This window comes from Bos mutus, chromosome 15 (genome assembly GCF_027580195.1).
Source record: "Bos mutus isolate GX-2022 chromosome 15, NWIPB_WYAK_1.1, whole genome shotgun sequence".
Taxonomy (NCBI): domain Eukaryota; kingdom Metazoa; phylum Chordata; class Mammalia; order Artiodactyla; family Bovidae; genus Bos; species Bos mutus.
Window position 1 is genome coordinate 47,698,758 of NC_091631.1, and position 18,504 is coordinate 47,717,261.

Genomic DNA, 18,504 nt, shown 5'->3' on the forward strand with positions numbered 1-18,504 from the left:
GAACCTATGTCGTCTCTAGTGTCTCCTTTATTGGCAGGCAGATTCTTTACCACTAGCACTACCTGGAAAGCATATATATATATATATATATATATAATATACAGACACATACACACACACACACACACTCTTATTTCAGATAGAGAAGCAAATTTCCTTGAAAATAGGGCTCCTAAGGAAAAGGAGTTATCCACAATGGAACCTTCAGCATGTTCCTTTCTTGCTTGCCCTTGTGAAAATAAATCCCAGAGTAATCTATTCCTACATAAATTACTGCAGCATGCTTGGTTGGGGGAGGGGGGTGCTCACACCTCCATCACATCACACGGCTGAAACAACCAAATGGAAAAACCAACATAAAAAGTGCCCAGCACAGCTCCTGGCTCCTAAGAGCTGCTTGATAAATACTTGGTTCCTGCGAGCCACTCCCTCTCTTCAGGGGAAGGCATACGCCCCAGCCTGTTGCCCACACTGCTGAGGGACCAGAAGAGCACTCGGTCCCTGGTGTGGATGGACAACCAACCATTCATAGTCCTCTCGGGTGCAGGAGCAGTTGGACACAACCACCGGCCGGTCGAAGTCTTCTCCGTTAAAGCACGTGGCGTGGGGGGTCCTCCGCTTGAAAACAGTCTTGTGCCCCAGCAGACACTCGTTGCCCCGCTCATCGGATGGGGACCACAGCTTGTAGTCGTTTTCTGTGCAGGGGACCCCTGAGGAGGAGGAAACGTAGCATTACGGGCATGCCCACGAAGGGTTTCCTGTCCTGTCTGCCCCGTGGCCTGGCCACCCACTTCCCGGGCCTCTCGCTGCCGCCCAGCGAGCGTGCAGGCCCCTGGAGCTGCCCTGACCCTCTCACTGGCTGGCTCTGGGGCCAGGCAGCACCTGCCTCTACTGTCCCCAGAAACACAGACATCCACCTGAGAAAGCGGGGAGGGAGCAAGCCCCCCTGGTGCTCACAGTCTAAACTTCTGAAAGATTTGAGCAGATTCTGCAGTTTCCTTTAGAACCAGGTCCCCAGAGGTGTTTGTCTCTGGGGAGTTAGGTCAAGGCTGGACTCCCGAGAGGTGGCATCACTGAGGAGCAGTGTTCCCTGTCAGATTCCCAAGACGGCATGGACGCATCTGAAGTGTGGCCCATGAGCAAGAGAATCCACTGTCACTGCTTGGAAGGTGCAGGACCTTCATGGAAGGAGGCGGAGAACTGGTCAGACAAGCTGGTCACTCCATCTACCCACATCCACTCAAAATTTAAAAAGACTGGTTTCCATAAGAATTCCAAAGTACACCAATGTCTATCCTAGCAGTTTATGTCTTTTTTATATGTGTGTCTTTGGTTACATTAAATGCTGCCTGATAAGATTAACTACTGTCAACTCAACACCATCCCAATCAGCAAGCATTTATTAAACCCTTACTGATAAGGCTATCAGGCCGTCCAGTGGGTAGAAGATAAAGACGCACAGAGCAGGTTCTTATACCTAAAGACCTATGATCCAGGTGATGAGAGATGACACACAAAGCGTGGCAGCTACAAATCTATAATCCAAGGTGTGAAGAGTACACGCCCGTTTTGGACACAGAGAAGAGGGCAGAGGTCCGGTTGGGTTATAAGCAGCCAAGTGCATTGGGTCCTGATCCATGAAAAGGATTTCAACTAGCAGAAATTGAATGGGTAGGCCACAGAGCATCCCAGGCAACTGGAATAACGTCAGCCACGGCAGAGAAGGCGCAGAGGGCAGGGTTACGTGGGGCCAAGAAGGATGCTGCAGAGGTTTACTCCCCCTGCTCCCTTACTGGCAGGTCCTGGGCCTGGACCAGCAGATAGAGACGAGATCCCAGACAGCTGTGAGAGGACCCTACACCATTAGGAGAGTCTACCCACCGAATGTGCCAAACTGGAACTGCTAGTTTGGAAGAATAATTTTCAAGCATTTATTCATTCACTTGTTCAGCACACATACACCTAAACCCAGCCTGTGCCCATGACTGCACAGGAAATGAGGATACAGAAAACGCATGGCCCTGTTAAGAAGTGCCTGAGTAACTGCCTCTGAATATCTCGTTTACTTAATGCATATGTGCTGTCGTCAACGGATTACAGACCCTTCTGAGAATATCTAAGCTGCTGCTGCTGCTGCTAAGTCGCTTCAGTCGTGTCCGACTCTGTGCAACCCCATAGACGGCAGCCCACCAGGCTCCCCCATCCCTGGGATTCTCCAGGCAAGAACACTGGAGTGGGTTGCCATTTCCTTCTCCAATGCATGAAAATGAAAACTGAAAATGAAGTCGCTCAGTTGTGTCCAACTCTCAATCCAAAAACGAGAAGATCTCTGTATACGAATAGCTGATTCACTTTGCTGTACAGTAGAAACCAACACAGCATTGTAAAGCAACCACACCCCAATTGTTAAAAAAGGTACTTCCATGAGAAGGGCCAAGGGGGCAGGGGCTTACCCAAGGCACTTGTGGCATTGACCTGGAGGATCAGCCAGCTGTGGATGTTCTCCTTGTTGGAGCCGAAGATGGTGAAGACAGTGCTCTTCTCGCCAGGCTCCGTGAGGAGCCCGTACACAAACACGGGCTTCTCCGAGAAGACGAACGTTTTCCAGGTCTCCCCTTCATTGGTGCTGTACCTGCCCAGATGTAAGAAGAGGATCCTTGCAGTTAAAGTCTGGGGGCAAGACCTTGGTTTCCAGATAACAGTCACCTGTAGCAGGAACCGGAGCTCCTTGGGGCAGCAGCTGATCCCGGGACAACGCCAGGGAAGTTTAAGGTTGTGACAGAAAGCATGGAAACGCTCAGAGATTGATGCTGTCGATGGGAAAGGAAACAGGAGCCAACTCCATGGGGTTCCAACTGGCCAGGGTGGAACAATGTGAACTTAAAAAAAAAGAGAAATGATGATAACAGATAATACAGTGAATGAAAACAGGGCATGGGTCTGTACATGATAAAGAAAAAAGGGCAGAGAAGGGAAATTATTATATCACAGTACTACCTAATAATTGTTAAAAAAACAATGACAGAATGAGAAAAGTGACTGTGCTGTAACCCTATTGCAACAACCAAGTCAGACAAGATTATCTCTGGATGCCGAAAACACTGGGTAAAAGAATGTTGGGGACCAGAGCGTCTACATGGTCTAAAGGTACCAACTCACTCACTGCAGAGGAGGAAACATAATTTACAGCGGATGATCGGAGTCACAACTCTTGCAAATTTAGCAGCACTCGAAGTGGGACAAGACAACCTGATGTCATGTACCTCTCAGACAAAGCACTGAGGATGATGCATCATCTAGGCAAGAGTCCATGCAAATGGATGAACTGACAATGTGGAATGTTCTATGCGACAACTGGCCTGGAATCTTCAAAACATCAAGGCTATCAAAAACCAACCAAACAGCCCAAGAGGCAGAGGACTTGTTATAGATTAAAAAGAGACTAAAGACAAATGCAAACCCTGACTGAATCCTAGATTAGGAAAAAAATCAACAGCTACAAATAATATAGGACAACTGAGAAAATATAACTGTCTATAATACTTATAGTAATGCCATCATCAGTGGCACTGGATGGCATCACCAATTCAATGGACATGAACTTGGGCAAACTCCAGGAGATGGTGAAGGATAGGGAAGCCTGGCATGCTGCGGTCCATTGGGTTACGAAGAATCAGACACAACTCGGTGACTGAACAACAAAATAAGTCATACTAAGTTCATGATCATTTTCTTGGGAATGATAACAGCATTCTGACTGTGTAGGAGAAGACCCTTATTTATTTAAGATATGTGTATTGAGCTATGAAGGGGTACAATATCTGCAACTATTTTTCAAATAATTTTCCCCAAAACGGAGGGATAGATGGATGGAAAGATGGCAGACAGGATAAACAGATGACAAAAGCAAAGCAAACAAAACATAACTGGTGATTATTACACAAAGTGTAAGTGAAGGTAACATGAGTACTTTTTTACACAACTTTTACAACTTTTCCCATAGTCTCAAAAATTAAAAGCTGGATGAAAGTGTGTCCTGAGAAAAGGCAGACTACATCAGAAAAAGAGTGCAAGCCCTCTTGGGAAAAAAAGCAGCACTGAATTCAATGTATTGATTTTAAATTAACTTTTGTATTAAAGAGGAGGAGGAGGAGGAAGAGGAGAGGAAAATGTGCCTGGTACTGGCTTCATCACCCAGCAAGCTGGTGAGATGCTCACCATAAGAAACCTCTCAACTCGAGTGGGCTCAATTAGGGTCACAGAGAGGCTGGGTCTCTCTGAAATCCAATTTAAACACAGAACTTTTCTTTCACTTTTCTCAAGTTTTTGAGATTTTACTTTTACTCAGGATCTTAATACTTGATGTAAATCTTTTTTATGTCATTCAATTCAAGCACTTCCTCTTGAGATTACTAAAACTGGTACTTCTGCAAGAAGGCTACAGGTTAAACCGTGGTCATGGTGGGGGTGGGGTGGGGACAGGGCAGAGAGGACTGAGCAATCTCCTCTATAGATCTTCCTAAGAAGGGAAATTCTCTTCCGGCTGACATGCTTCTGGTTTAAGTTAACCTGAAGCAGATAAGGAGATAAGTTAACTTCATCTCCTTCTTGCAACAGGGTGATGAGCTAAAGGCTTTCAAGCTCAGTCACATCTGATGCTTATCGACCCCAGTTGCCCACCAGACTCCTCTGTCCATGAAAGTTTCTAGGCTAGAATACTGGAGTGGGTCGCCATTTCCTACTCCAGGAGATTTTCCCAACCCAGGAATCAAACCTGTTTCTCCTACGTCTCCTGAATGGCAGGCAGATTCCTTACCACTGTGTCACCTGGGAAGCAAAGGCTCAGTAGCATCTTTAAAGCATCCGGAACCCACAGAGTCGGTCTATCAACCAACCACGATGGGAACTACCCCTCTGCTCTGCGATCACAGTGGAAGTCTGTCTACTTGCACACCATGTAGGTAATTCTGTTGAATAGCTCCTCGAACCCAAGATAACCTCAGGAAATGAATCATCCCGTTTCTTGAGAAGTCCCCAGCAGACTCTGACGACAACATATTACTGAGACTAAAAGCAGGTGCTTGGCTGAGTGCAGCTTTGTACTGAAGAATAAACTGTGCCTTTAGAAAACAGTGCTTTTCAGAATTTTGGAGAAAGGGCAGTCACATCATCAGCTCAACAGTTAAGGGATCACCTGTTCTGGGCTGAATTCTGATCTCTGAAGGAGAACTTGTATTGGTGAAGTGGAAATGACAAGAACCTTGCAAGAAAACAAACCAAGACATCTTTATATTCCTAACAGTCATGGAAGAAGATGTAGGGCCTCGGCCCTTAAGAAGGGAGAATTCAAAACATTCAAATAAAATACAGACATAATCTCATGGCCAAAAGTCTCAAAAAGATGAGACACAATGATGATAAAAATATAATATAACCAAGATACACTAAATAAGGGACGCAGGGGTAGAAACTCAAAACACAAATCTATGGTTCCACAGAAAGGTCCTGATGAGCTCAGACTTTTAAAGAACATATCTAAGATGAGAATAGAGTCATATAACCAAGGGCAAAAACTTAAAGAGCCATAGCAATCTGCTAATTAATTTTAGCTGTAATTCTTCACACTAGTAATCTGCAGGAACAGTGACCAAACAGCTCAAACTCAAAATAAGCCAAAGGTAATGCTTCAAATTACCAAAATAACTGGCAAAATAACTGGCAATCTAACTTGGTTACCCAGCAAGTTCTAAAAAGAATCAGAATGGAATGGGATCATCCATCTGATGGTTAATGGTATAAATAGCAATGACAGAGAAAAGCAGAAGAGGTTAGTCAATTTCTATGTTGGGTTTATCTTTATTAAGAAGAATGATCTTCAAACTGGACAAAGCAGGAAAAAAAAAGGAAGTTACAGGAAAATGAATACAAAATAAAGCACATTTGAGGGAACTGAAAGATTTAAAGGAATGATTGCAAAGTTCCTTTTAATAATCTCTAAAAAGAACCACGAGAACAGATAAAGATCTCAAAACTAGATGAGAAAAAAGTAGTTTTATTTCCCTTAAGAAGAAAAAAGTGGTTTCAAGAATGGACTATGAAACAGCTGATTTGAGAGAACTTAGATACGAAGGAAGGTGGAGCTGGGAACACACATGGTTTCACACACAAGTCACAACAAACGAACCCTGTTTCTTTTTCTCAGAGTTAATTCTTGATTTGAGAACAAGGTAATGGTAAGGGTCTACTTTTCATAAGGATATTCGTGGCAGTGGGCTGAGGGGACAGTATTGGCTGGGGAGGGGCATGTGGATATTTTCTAGGATGATGGAAAATTTCTCCATCTTGACATGCAACCTTCAGAATGGATGAAATGGTGTATTTAAGATAAGAGCATCTCATGGTGTGCAAAGGATATCTCAATTAAAAACATAATTTAGTAGGAGCTACCAGCTTGAGAAGGCTGTCAAAGTGTAAAAACAGTTTTAGGTTTTTATTACCAGAAATCAAGTCTCTAGGATCATGTGGGTATCAATGCCAATGGGATGTGTGTTTCAGGCTGCTGGAGGCAGATCAGGCCCCCTCATCTTAAAGCCCTGATAGTGTGAAAAGGACCCAAGGGAGAACCTAAAGGGTGCAGATTCAGGATCCTACAGCACTGGAGGGAAGGAACTGGGGCTGTCTGCCATGGATGGGAGATGCTCTCTGCAGAACAGGGAGGGGTCCTCAAGCATCTGAAAGGCTTTCAGCAAAAGAGGAAATACCTGTTGGGTGCGTCTCCTGGAAGCAGAGCTGAGCCCACTGCATAGAAATGGGAGTGAGGAAGATTTAGGCTCTCTCTGACTTGAGAACTTCCACTCGTAAGGGAACGGATAAATAAATAGAGTGCATGAACACACGAACAACAAATTGTCCCAAGGTGAAATAGAAGCTTTTTATTTTTCAATTTGGCGAAGTCTCCATCACTAGAATTATTCAAGCAAAGACTGGGTGATCATCCATCACTGATGACAGGCAATTCCTGCAATGGATGGTGGAAGACGGAACTAGAGGATGTAATGTTGCCAGATTCCTGCTGCGTATCTCCCTGTGGACATCCCACAGCCATGTCAGTTCACCCTGCCCAAATCTGCACTCATCCCCCGGTCCTTCCGGTCGACTCCTTTTCCTCTGTTTTTCTGTGAATGATGTGGTCATCTTGACCTGTCACCCGCCCCAGCCCCTGCAAACTGTCTGGTCAAAAAGCAACTCCTACAGACTTAGTCCTGAAAATGCTTGGTCCCCATCTAAGCAACATCTCTCACCTCCAGTCTTGGTCCTTTGAAAATTCATGCTCCTGGGTTTCCCTGGTGGCTCAATGGTAAAGAATCCATCTATCAATGCAGGGGACATGGGTTGGATCCCTGGTCTGAGAAGATCCCACTTACCTTGGAGCAACTAAGCCCATGAGCCACAACTGTTGAGCCTGTGCTCTAGAGCTCAGGAGCCACAACTACTGAGCCCTTGAGCTCTAGAGCCCATGCTCCTCAATGAAAGAACACACAGCAATGAGAATCCCAGGCACTGCAATTAGAAGGTAGCTCCTGCTCACCCCAACTAGAGGAAAGCCTATGCAGCAACAAAGACCCAACATGGCCAAAAATAAATAATAAGCAAAAATTTAAACAAAATTTAAACAAAAAATAATAAACAAAAATTAAAACATTCATGCTCCTCAACCTTGCCAGAGCCATCTTTCTATACAAGCCATCACTTCAAAAGCAAAGTCCAGTCTCTCTGGTAAAGCACATAAAAGTCCTGGGGGGCTCTGGCCCCTTCTCACACACCCACCTCAGGCCTCAGTCCGCACACCTCCACCCTGAGATCTACATTCTATCAACACTAAAGACTTGCACCTTCCACTGATTCATGTTGGTCTCCTCTCCCCTAAAGCTCTTTCTGACCCTGGGACAGTACCCCAGCATTGTTATTTACCCTTGAAGTCTCAGCCCAAGGTTCCTCTCCTCCCAGCAGCCTGCCTGGCCCTCCTTCTGTGGTTTCCCCTAGGACCCTGCGCTCCCCTCGGCTTTATACCTGTAACCCAGCAAGACTCCATGATGCCTCCCCCAGGCAAACCCCTCCCCCAGGTTCTCTGCTGCAGTTCCTTTCTGAAATACCTAGATAAGAGTATCTGATGCACATTTCCTGAGCTGTTTTCAGCTCAGTTCAGTCGCTCAGTCGTGTCCGACTCTTTGTAACCCCATGAATTGCAGATGCCAGGCCTCCCTGTCCATCACCAACTCCCAGAGTTTACTCAAACTCATGTCCATTGAGTCGGTGATGCCATCCAGCCATCTCATCCTCTGTCATCCCCTTCTCCTCCTGCCCCCAATCCCTCCCAGCATCAGTCTTTACAGATGCTAAAACTACCAGCAAATGGAAGATGTTAATGACTTGATGACAATGAGCATAGCTACTGGAGCCTAAGGATGTATAATGCGAACCCCTGTGACACCACACTGTTACCTCAATATCAAGCAATCAGAGAACTTTGCAGGGCTGGTGTGTATGTGTGTCTCTGTATGTGTGTGTGTCTGTGTGTGTGAGTGTGTGTCTGTGTGTGTCTCTGTGTGTGTGTGTGTGTTCTCAGTTATATCTGACTCTTTCAACCCTATAGACTATAGCCCAGCAAGCTCCTCTGTCCATGCAGTTCTCCAGGCAAGAATACTGGAGTGGGCTGCCATTTCCTGATCCAGGGATCAAACCCGCATCTCTTCTCCCCCGCAATGGCAGGCAGATTCTTAACCACTAATGCCACCCGGAAAGCCTCATCTGGTCTTTACACACTGCTACATCTAAAATGGATAACCAACAAGGACCTACTGTATAGCACAGGGAACTCGTCTCAATGTTATGTGGCAGCCTGGATGGGAAAAGACTTTGGGGGAGAATGGAATATGTATGGCTGAGTCCCTTCGTTGTCCACCTGAAACTATCACAATATTGTTAATCAGCTATACTCCCACACAAAATAAAAATTAAAAAAAAAATGCTCTCCTGCAACCCATCAGGGAGCTCAAGCCTCTTGAGCACTAGTTGTCCTGGACTCCTTGTCTGATGCCTTACAATAAATGCCGCTCTTTTCTTCACCCAGTGTCAGTAGATGGGCAAGCAGACCCAAGTTTGGTTCAGTAACATACCTACTTATTTAATGACCTGATTTTTCAGTATCTTCTACGACAGCTACCATTTATCAGGAATAAGACTTCTTACTCACTTTTCTGCCCCTGGCACACAGAAGGGCATTAATTAATATTTACTTTAAAGGAAATTAAATGAACCGCATTATATATATATATATTTTTTTTTTACCCCATTTGTCAATTTCTCAACAGTTAAAGACTGATAAGAACACCTCCTCCTCTATAACTCAAGAGGCTGAAGAAATCACATGGGGGTAAAAATGAAGTGGGGGTGACTTTCAACCATTAAAGTTACTATGAGATCAGGTTCTACAACCAAACAAACTGGTTATCTGCCACCTCCCACATTCTGGAACTGTGAGGCTGCTTGCAGAACTCAGGTCTAGAAAAGACAGCTGCTCTGCTGGGCGGAGTCTTTGCAGTGGCTTTTCAGGACTCACAGAGGAAAACCCTATGAAATCTGAAATCTCCTATGAGGAAAGAGGCTTTGGGGAACATCCAAGGTATTAGTAACTACTGATAATATCCTTATGCTGATAGGCGAACCACCGGGAAGAAACAAAACTGATTGTGTCCCTCTAGATCAGACCGACAAGCTAGGGTTTGGGTTTGTTTTTGGTCAGAGTGTAAAAACACAACACCCCCCGCTCTCTGAAGAACACTGATTCTACACAAGAAAGACCTGCAAACCCCTGAGCAGGCTCTCGGTGACAGCATACTGAATGAAGGGGTGAGTGACTCCCAGAAGACACGCAGGAGCAAAAACAAACTGTTCCTCCTCTTACTCTCAATTTCAATTAACAACAACAAAGAAAACAGCCTCAGTGGAGAATCTCAGCAGAAGCTGAAACAAGTAACTGTAAACTCTTAGTTAGCTGTGCTAATTAGGGAGAGAAAGACATGAATAATTAAAAAAAAAAAAACAACCAACAAAAGAAGAACCCACCTAAACTTAATTCTTTCATTAAGCAAGGTTCCAACCTCTGTTCCACCAAACCTCTTACTAGAGTTAGATGTTACCCCTTACTCCCTAAGGTTGGGGAAGCTTTGCATCAGAAAGCTTGTCCCCCAGTCTCTCCCTCCAGCTGGTTCAGAAACATCTCGGAGCCACAGTGGGGCTGGCCGGCTCCCAAAGGATGCCTCACTAACCTCTGTATCCTCTCTTCCTAGAACAACAACTGGCTTCTCATGGATATTCAACAAATGTTTGTGCAATTGATCTAAAATGATGCCTAACAGAAATATGTTCAATTTCTGTCCAGCGTGAACCTGAACTCCTGACAGTCACATTCTCACCAGGTTGCACACATCTGGGGGCCCCCCGCCATGCACATCTGCATTCCAGGGATTGTCATTTACCATAGAACACCACAGAACTGCCCCAGACCCCCAGGGGTTTGTAAGACTGTTATGCCACCCCACCTCTTCCAGTTTTATTAACCAGGAAAAAAATTAAGCAGCGCTGGAACACTAAGTGTGCATGACCTATTTATCGAACAATCTAACATTTACTAAGTGCCTGCTAGCCTGCGTAGAATAGAAATCCTCGTCTACAAAGACCGTGTTAATGAGTTGAGGAATTCAGGCATATGATGAAAAGGTAACTAACAAATGGAGGCAGTATGTGCTGAATGCCAAATCAACGAGACGGCTGCCAATAAACGCCATGAGACTCGAAGGAGGGAGCGAAGGCTTCGGCTGGGGACACCAGACTTGGAAGGATCTGAAACCCTAGACCAGCAACAGAAGTCCAGTTGAGTCAGAAGGAGCCTCCACTCACGTGGTTTAAAGATCTGAACTAATTACAATAGGATTTTCTGCTTCTCTTCTGATGACCTGATAGCTCAGAAGTCAAAAGCAGAGCAGCAGGAGAAGCAAGGGAAAAAACAAAACTCTGTGAGCAACATACAAATGCCAGGTGGCTGCACTACACAGGTTTTGGCCCAGCTCTGGCTGATATTTGGGACACACGAACCTGTCAATAGGAGGCCTGAACATATTCTCAATTTGCAAACGCGTTATTTGAACCACACCTACAGACACCTCCAAATGAGCTGGGCAAACAAAGGAACACTAGAGAGCCCATCTCCCACATGTCTACGACCCCAGAGTCATTGTTCAATGTCGGCGGAGGGCCCTGTGATCTCCTGGCAGCAGGTCTCATTTCCGGATCATGTTTTGCTGCAGCTAGCTAGCAATGACTCTGCGTCCCCTGAGCACATATGCACCGACAGATGGTGTAAGAGGACCAGAATCACGTTAACTGCTTCAGAAAAGCTAGTTTGGAATGCAAATATAGTCTGGAGGAGAGTTAAACAGGGAAAATCAGGAAGTGTGTCTCTGCAGTCTGACTGCCACACACAGAATGAAATGTATTCCCAGGCGGTCAAACTACCACGGAAGTCCCCTACCATACTCCTCCCAGGGTGTCCTGGATGTCACACTGTATTTATGTATCTTAGAGGATGGACTCCCTGTGAGTGGAGGAAAACATCCTATTTCTCTTTAGACACACGTCACCCAGCACTATCAGTGCTTGAGAAATGTGTGAGATGGGAATTAATAAATTAGTGGATAAGGGACTTCCCTGGCGGTCCAGTGATTAAGACTCCATGCTCCCGATGCAGGAGGCATGGGTTTGATCCCTGGTCAGGGAACTAAGATCTTGCATGCCACATGGCATGCCAAAAGGAAAAAAAAAAACACATGCTACAGAAAAATTAATGGATAAATAAATGATGACATGAAGGCGGGAAGCAGATGCCCTCTGACTGTCCTCCTCTTTACAAACATCAATCTGAACGTGGACACAGCATGCTGCGTACAAAGAGGGCTTCTTCTGACTGCTGGCTCTCAGGCGGCCTCTGACCAGAGCTGCACAGACTAGACAGCAGCCGAGTGAACGGCAGAATGCCAGGACTTTGGTTCTCCCTGTTTCTTGGAGGCCAGGCTGCTCAGCACAAGTCCAACTACCCACAAGGGAAAGAAACCAGCTGTTAAGATCTCTTTTTTCAAACCACCCACCTCTCTGTCTTGCTGCTGGTCCTGTTTCTAAAAGGAGTAAAGGAAAAGAAGGCTCTCTTCCTTGCATTAAATGAGATGATTATAGAAGCCCTTTCCTCATCCTCCAGCAATCTGTCTCGTGAATTCAGCCCCATAACAAGAAATGAGAGCTAGTCTGCCCCAGCCTAATGTTGACAAAATTAACCTTTGTCACAACTTGGACAAAAGTAATGAAAGAACTGGTCCTGATAACATCAAATTCAAGAAGGCAGAGGTTACTAACTCTTGACATTTTTGCTTTTCAGAGGAATGTACAGCAAAGAATACAGAATGTAATTTAAAGACCTGAATGCTAGTCTTGCCTGTTACGAACAAAGTGGTACTTTGAGCAAGGTACTTTCTGAGCCTCTGTTTTCTCATCTATAAAATGAAGCCATTAACCCCAAATGTCCTTTGCAGGTCCATCTGTAAAAACCCCAGAACCAAAGGTTATCATAGTAAAAGTCACCTGTTTATCAAATAACATGCATTCCTGAAATTATTACTCATGTACTATTATTAATTATTATTATTACTCATTCTATGAATAACTGTGTCACACACAAAGCTAAGAAAGACAAACTGAAGAGCCTCCAGTTAATTTTTTAGTCATTATTAATTTATATTTTATAATATAGAGTTGCACTTTTTCAAATCAATAAAATTATTTCTTTCGTTCCTCTCTGAGATAGGAAAGGCAGATTTTCTTTATAAACAAGAAAAAGTTTAAATAATTTCCTTAGTCACAAATTATGCGGTCAATAACCTAGTAAAACAAATAATCCACTTATAATCACAGAGTTAAATTTCTGGAAGAACAGTATAATGTTAAAAAGCTTCATCAAAAAATACAGAAATTAATCATACTAAGTGAAGTAATTGACTATGCCAAAGCCTTTGACTGTGTGGATCACAATAAACTGTGAAAAATTCTGAAAGAGATGGGAATACCAGACCACCTGACCTGCCTCTTGAGAAACCTGTATGCAGGTCAGGAAGCAACAGTTAAACCTGCACATGGAACAACAGACTGGTTCCAAATAGGAAAAGGAGTTCGTCAAGGCTGTATATTGTCACCCTGCTTATTTAACTTCTATGCAGAGTACATCATGAGAAACACTGGGCTGGAAGCACAAGCTGGAATCAAGATTGCCAAGAGAAGTATCAATAACCTCAGATATGCAGATGACACCACCCTTATGGCAGAAAGTGAAGAGGAACTCAAAAGCCTCTTGATGAAAGTGAAAGAGGAGAGTGGAAAAGTTGACCTAAAGCTCAACATTCGGAAAACTAAGATCATGGCATCTGGTCCCATCACTATAGATGGGGAAACAGTGGAAACAGTGTCAGACTTTATTTTTGGGGGCTCCAAAATCACTGCAGATGGTGACTGCAGCCATGAAATTAAAAAACACTCCTTGGAAGGAAGGTTATGACCAACCTAGATACCATATTTAAAAGCAGAGACATTACTTTGCCAACAAAGGTCCGTCTAGTCAAGGCTATGGTTTTTCCTGTGGTCATGTATGGATGTGAGAGTTGGACTGTGAAGAAAGCTGAGTGCCGAAGAATTGATGCTTTTGAACTGTGGTGTTGGAGAAGACTCTTGAGAGTCCCTTGGACTGCAAGGAGATCCAACCGGTCCATTCTAAAGGAGATCAGTCCTGGGTGTTCTTTGGAAGGACTGATGCTAAAGCTGAAACTCCAGTACTCTGGCCACCTCATGCGAAGAGTTGACTCACTGGAAAAGACCCTGATGCCGGGAGGAATTGGGGGCAGGAGGAGAAGGGGACAACAGAGGATGAGATGGCTGGATGGCATCACTGACTCGATGGACGTGAGTTTACGTGAACTCTGGGAGTTGGTGATGGACAGGGAGGCCTGACGTGCTGTGATTCATGGGGTCGCAAAGAGTCGGACACGACTGAGTGACTGAACTGAACTGAAATAAGCCAAAGAGAGAGAGATAAATATTGTATGATATCACTTATACCTAGAATCTAAAAATGATACCAATGAACTTATTTACAAGACAGAAACCGACTCACAGACACAGAAAACAAATTTATAGTTCCCAAAGCAGGAGAAGGGATAAATTAGGACTTTGGGATTAAAATACACACACTACTTTGCATAAAATAAACAACAAGGACCTACGGCATAGCACAGGCAACTACATAGTAAGTCCCCTACATGCAAACCTTCAAGTCGTGAACTTTCAAAGATGTGAAAATGCACGTGGTTCCAGCAAGGAACCAGAACCTGAGCCATCAACGTCAAGCATGAATGAAACTGCGGCTTGCCCTCCGTCTCCTATTGCTGATGATCCTTCAGCTCCACCATCTCCCACCTCCTCTCCCTCCTCCAGTCGGTAACTCTTCTTGCCTGCTCACTCGATGCCAGCCCCTGTATGACAGCTGTTGTGCTGTACTATTGTACTTTTCAAGGTACTAAACTGTAAGACTTAAAATATTTTCTTCATTTTTGTGTTTGCTTTTTATGTATTATTTGTAGGAAAAGTGTTATAGACCTATTACAATACAGTGCTATATAGACGATTGTGTTAGTTGGGTATACTGAGGCTAACTTTGCTGGACTTAGGAACAAATTGCTCTCAGAATGTGCAACTTATTCATATGTAGGGGCCTTACTGTACTATTTTATAATAACCTACAATGGAAGAGAATATAAAAAAGAATTTATATAGATTTATATATATGTATACATGTATAACTGACCACTCTGCTGTACACCTGAAACTAACACAACACTGTAAATCAATCAACTGTATTTCAATAACATTTTTTTAAGGCTCCATGGAGACACTTACTTCAGCTCATTGGTTTCCATGCCCTGGGCAATGGCCATGATGATGCCGCCATGGTCCCCCCACGTGTAGTAGTGAGGTCCGGGCAGAGCCTGAAGAGAGAGACAGACAGTCAGTGCTCATGCCACTGCCAGGGAGGTGGCCAGGAACAAACAGTGCACACCTTGCACACATGCACAGGCACACACAGCAGGGATGTCCCCACCTGAGTACAAATTTCCATTCCCAGAGCACTTCACAGCCATTATCTCACCTGCTCCACACAGCCCCAGGGAGGAACAGAGCAAGTACTCACATCCCAATTTTTAAATTTCATTTATATATACCCAGCTGCACTGGGTCTCGTTGTTGCATGTGGGCTTTCTCTAGTTGTGGTGAGTGGTGGGGCCACTCTCTAGTTGTGGTGGGTGGGCTTCTCACTGTGGTGGCATGTGGGCTCAACAGCTGTGCTGCACAGGCTTAAGTTGCCCCAAGGCATATGGAATCTTCCCAGACCAGGGATTGAACCTGGGTCCCCTGCATTGGACGGTGGATTCTTAACCAGCAGACCATGAGAGAAGTCCCCAATTTTTTTTTGCCAAATGAAAAAACTGGAGTTTCTACTAAAAGTGGCAGACTGTAAACTGCAAAGGTAGGAATCAAACTCAAATCTCTGACTGTCACCAAGCTGTGATTAAAAATAACCAACTAGGGACTTCTCTGATGGTCCAGTGGTTAAGGATCTGCCTTCCAATGCAGAGGACACAGGTTTGATCCCTGATCAGGGAACTAAGATCCTACATGCTGAGGGGCAACTAAGCCCACACACCACAACTACTGAGCCTGCACACTCTAGAGCCTGGGCACCTCAATGAGACCCAGCACAGCACCCCCAGAACAAACCATTAACCAACTGGAATTCGGGTTCTATTGTGACAGAATAAGCCCACTACAGCCCATCTTTCCTACTAATTACAAATAAAAACCTTTGGACAAAACACAAAAAGATAGCTACCTGAGGATGCTGAAAAGTAAACAAACTCAGGCAGCTTGTGAAGGGGACTAAAAACCTGGAGAAGCTACCCAAATGACTGAGGCTTCCTGGTACACCTTTGCCCCAAGGGAATGCCCCAACCTAGGATACTGCAAGCCCAGGCAGGTGGCTAAAGTTTTATAGAAATTTTCTGCTTAAGTAGACAAGAAAATAAGCTCCTGCAATTTTCCTACAGAAAAATGTAGATGGAATCCCAGAGAGGGGAGTTTGAGGAAGTAAACCTTCTAATTCTGTGTATAGACTCAGACAGATTTCAGCTTGACCCCTAAGCTGTACGTGTGTGGAACAGACCCAAACCAGCACAAAGAAGACTCAGCACCTGAATCGAGGTTTCCACAGAATGCGAGACAGAACTTACAGTCCGCACTGAACAGGTTCATTGCGTGCTAAAACAAAAACTGCCACATCCTCCAGAAGACTTCACATCGTGTCCCGGATACAATCCAAAACTCACTCAACATACGTACAGATCAGGAAAATGTCTCCAATCCTCCAGGGAAAAGACAATCAATGGGTGCCAAGCTCAAGATAATCCAAAGATTGGAATTACCAAATGCTATAAAACACTTATAACTGTGTTTCAGAATGTAAAGGAAAACAAACCTGAAATGAGCAAAAGACAAGAATTCTTCCCAGAGAAGTGGAAACTACTTTTTTTTAAAAAAAAAAAAAAAGGAAAGAATTCTAGAACAGGAAAATAAAATGTTTGAAATAGGAAAGTCACTGATGGGCTCAGTGACAGAATAGAAATGACAAAGGAATTCGTGAATTTAAACATGAATATACAGGAGTAAAAATGATCTATTCTAAAGAATGTGCAGAATAAAAGACTTAAAAGAGAAAAGCCCCAGAGACTTATGGGACAAAAGGTCTAACAGGTATAACTGGAGGCCAAGATGAACAGGAGAAAGGAACTGAAGCAGAAAAAATATTTGAAAAAAATAACAGCCGAAAATTTCCCAAATTTGATGAAAGAGATAAATTTTATAGATTCAATATAAGTGTCCCCCAAAACACTAAGCACAAAGAAAATTATACCTAGAAACATCATAACAAAACTGCTGAAAACCAAAGATAAGAAAACAATATCAAAGTATCTTAAGAAAAATGACATGATACATACATGAAAATGATAACCAATGAGTATAGATCTCACATCAGAAGACAGTACGTCTTCAAAGCACAGAGGCACCTCAGAGATACTGTAGGTCCAGTTCCAGACCACCACAGAGACACAAACCACCGTGAAGCAAATCACATAGCTTTTTGGTTTCTCAGTGCTTATTAAAGTCATGTTTGCACTAAACTACAGTCTAGTAAGTGTACAATAGCATTACGTATAAATAAAACAGTACATACTTTAGTTTAAAATGTTTTATTGCTCAATGGAGTAGAACAGAAAGCCTTAAATTACAATCACACATATGTGGCCAATTGATTTTCAAACAGGCACCAAGGCAATTCAGTGGAGAAAAGAAAAGTCTTTCCAACAGGGCATACTGGACCAACTGAATGTCTATAAGGAAAAATGAGTATCAGCCCTTCTCTCATACCAGATACACAAATTAACTCAAAATAGATCATAAACCAAAACCCTAAAACTATAAAACCTGCAAAAGAATAAATAAGGGAGAATCTCGGCAACTGTGGAAAGGACAAACATCTCTCAGAACAACAAAGAGCATAAAACACTGAAGAAAAGAACTGATAAATTAGACTTCATCAAAAGTAAAAACATCTACTCTTCAAAAGACACCATGAAGAAAATTTTAAAAAAACAAGCCACAGGCTGAGAAAATATTTATAACACACATAAAAAGACTTAAATCCAGAATATGTTTTTTTCAGAAAAACCTCTTACAGCTCAATAAGACAACCTAATTTTTTAAAACAGGTAAAATATCTGAACAGACACTTCAAAAAATATTTTTAAATGGCCAATGAGCACATGAAAAGAAGTTCAACATCATTAGTCAAAGAAATGCCAATTAAAACTACAATGAGATATCAAATGCACTTATTAAAATGTGTAAAATTTAAAATGCTGACCTTATCAAGTGTTGGCAAGCATCTGAAGCAATCAGAACTCACACACTGCTGGTGGAAATGTGAAATGGCACATCCACTTTGGAATACAATTTGACATTTTAAAACAATTTAGTAATTCCTTTAAAAGGTAGACATATACTAATTAGGTTGCCCACTCTTTCCTTCCTGCAATATCTACCCATGAGAAATTAAATATATATAATATATAAATTATATATATAAATATATAAATATGTATATATTTATATACATAAATATATATGTATACAATTATACATTTAATTTAAAAAACATGTAATTAAATGTTTGTAACAACTACATTGTAATCAGTAGAAACAAGAACATCCATCAACTGACAAATAGATAAAGAAATT

At 43.2% G+C, this 18,504-nt stretch overlaps 1 protein-coding gene across 1 annotated transcript in view; it reads right to left on the reverse strand.

The window, feature by feature from the left end:
• Window positions 1-18,504, reverse strand: part of SORL1 (sortilin related receptor 1) — a 170,357-nt gene that overhangs the window by 82,380 nt on the left and 69,473 nt on the right. The window contains exons 12-14 of the mRNA XM_070384065.1: window positions 15,052-15,140; window positions 2,454-2,632; window positions 524-710 (exon numbers count right to left, since the gene is read on the reverse strand). Of these exons, the coding sequence (XP_070240166.1) occupies window positions 524-710; window positions 2,454-2,632; window positions 15,052-15,140 (455 nt within the window). The remainder of the gene's footprint in view (window positions 1-523; window positions 711-2,453; window positions 2,633-15,051; window positions 15,141-18,504) is intronic.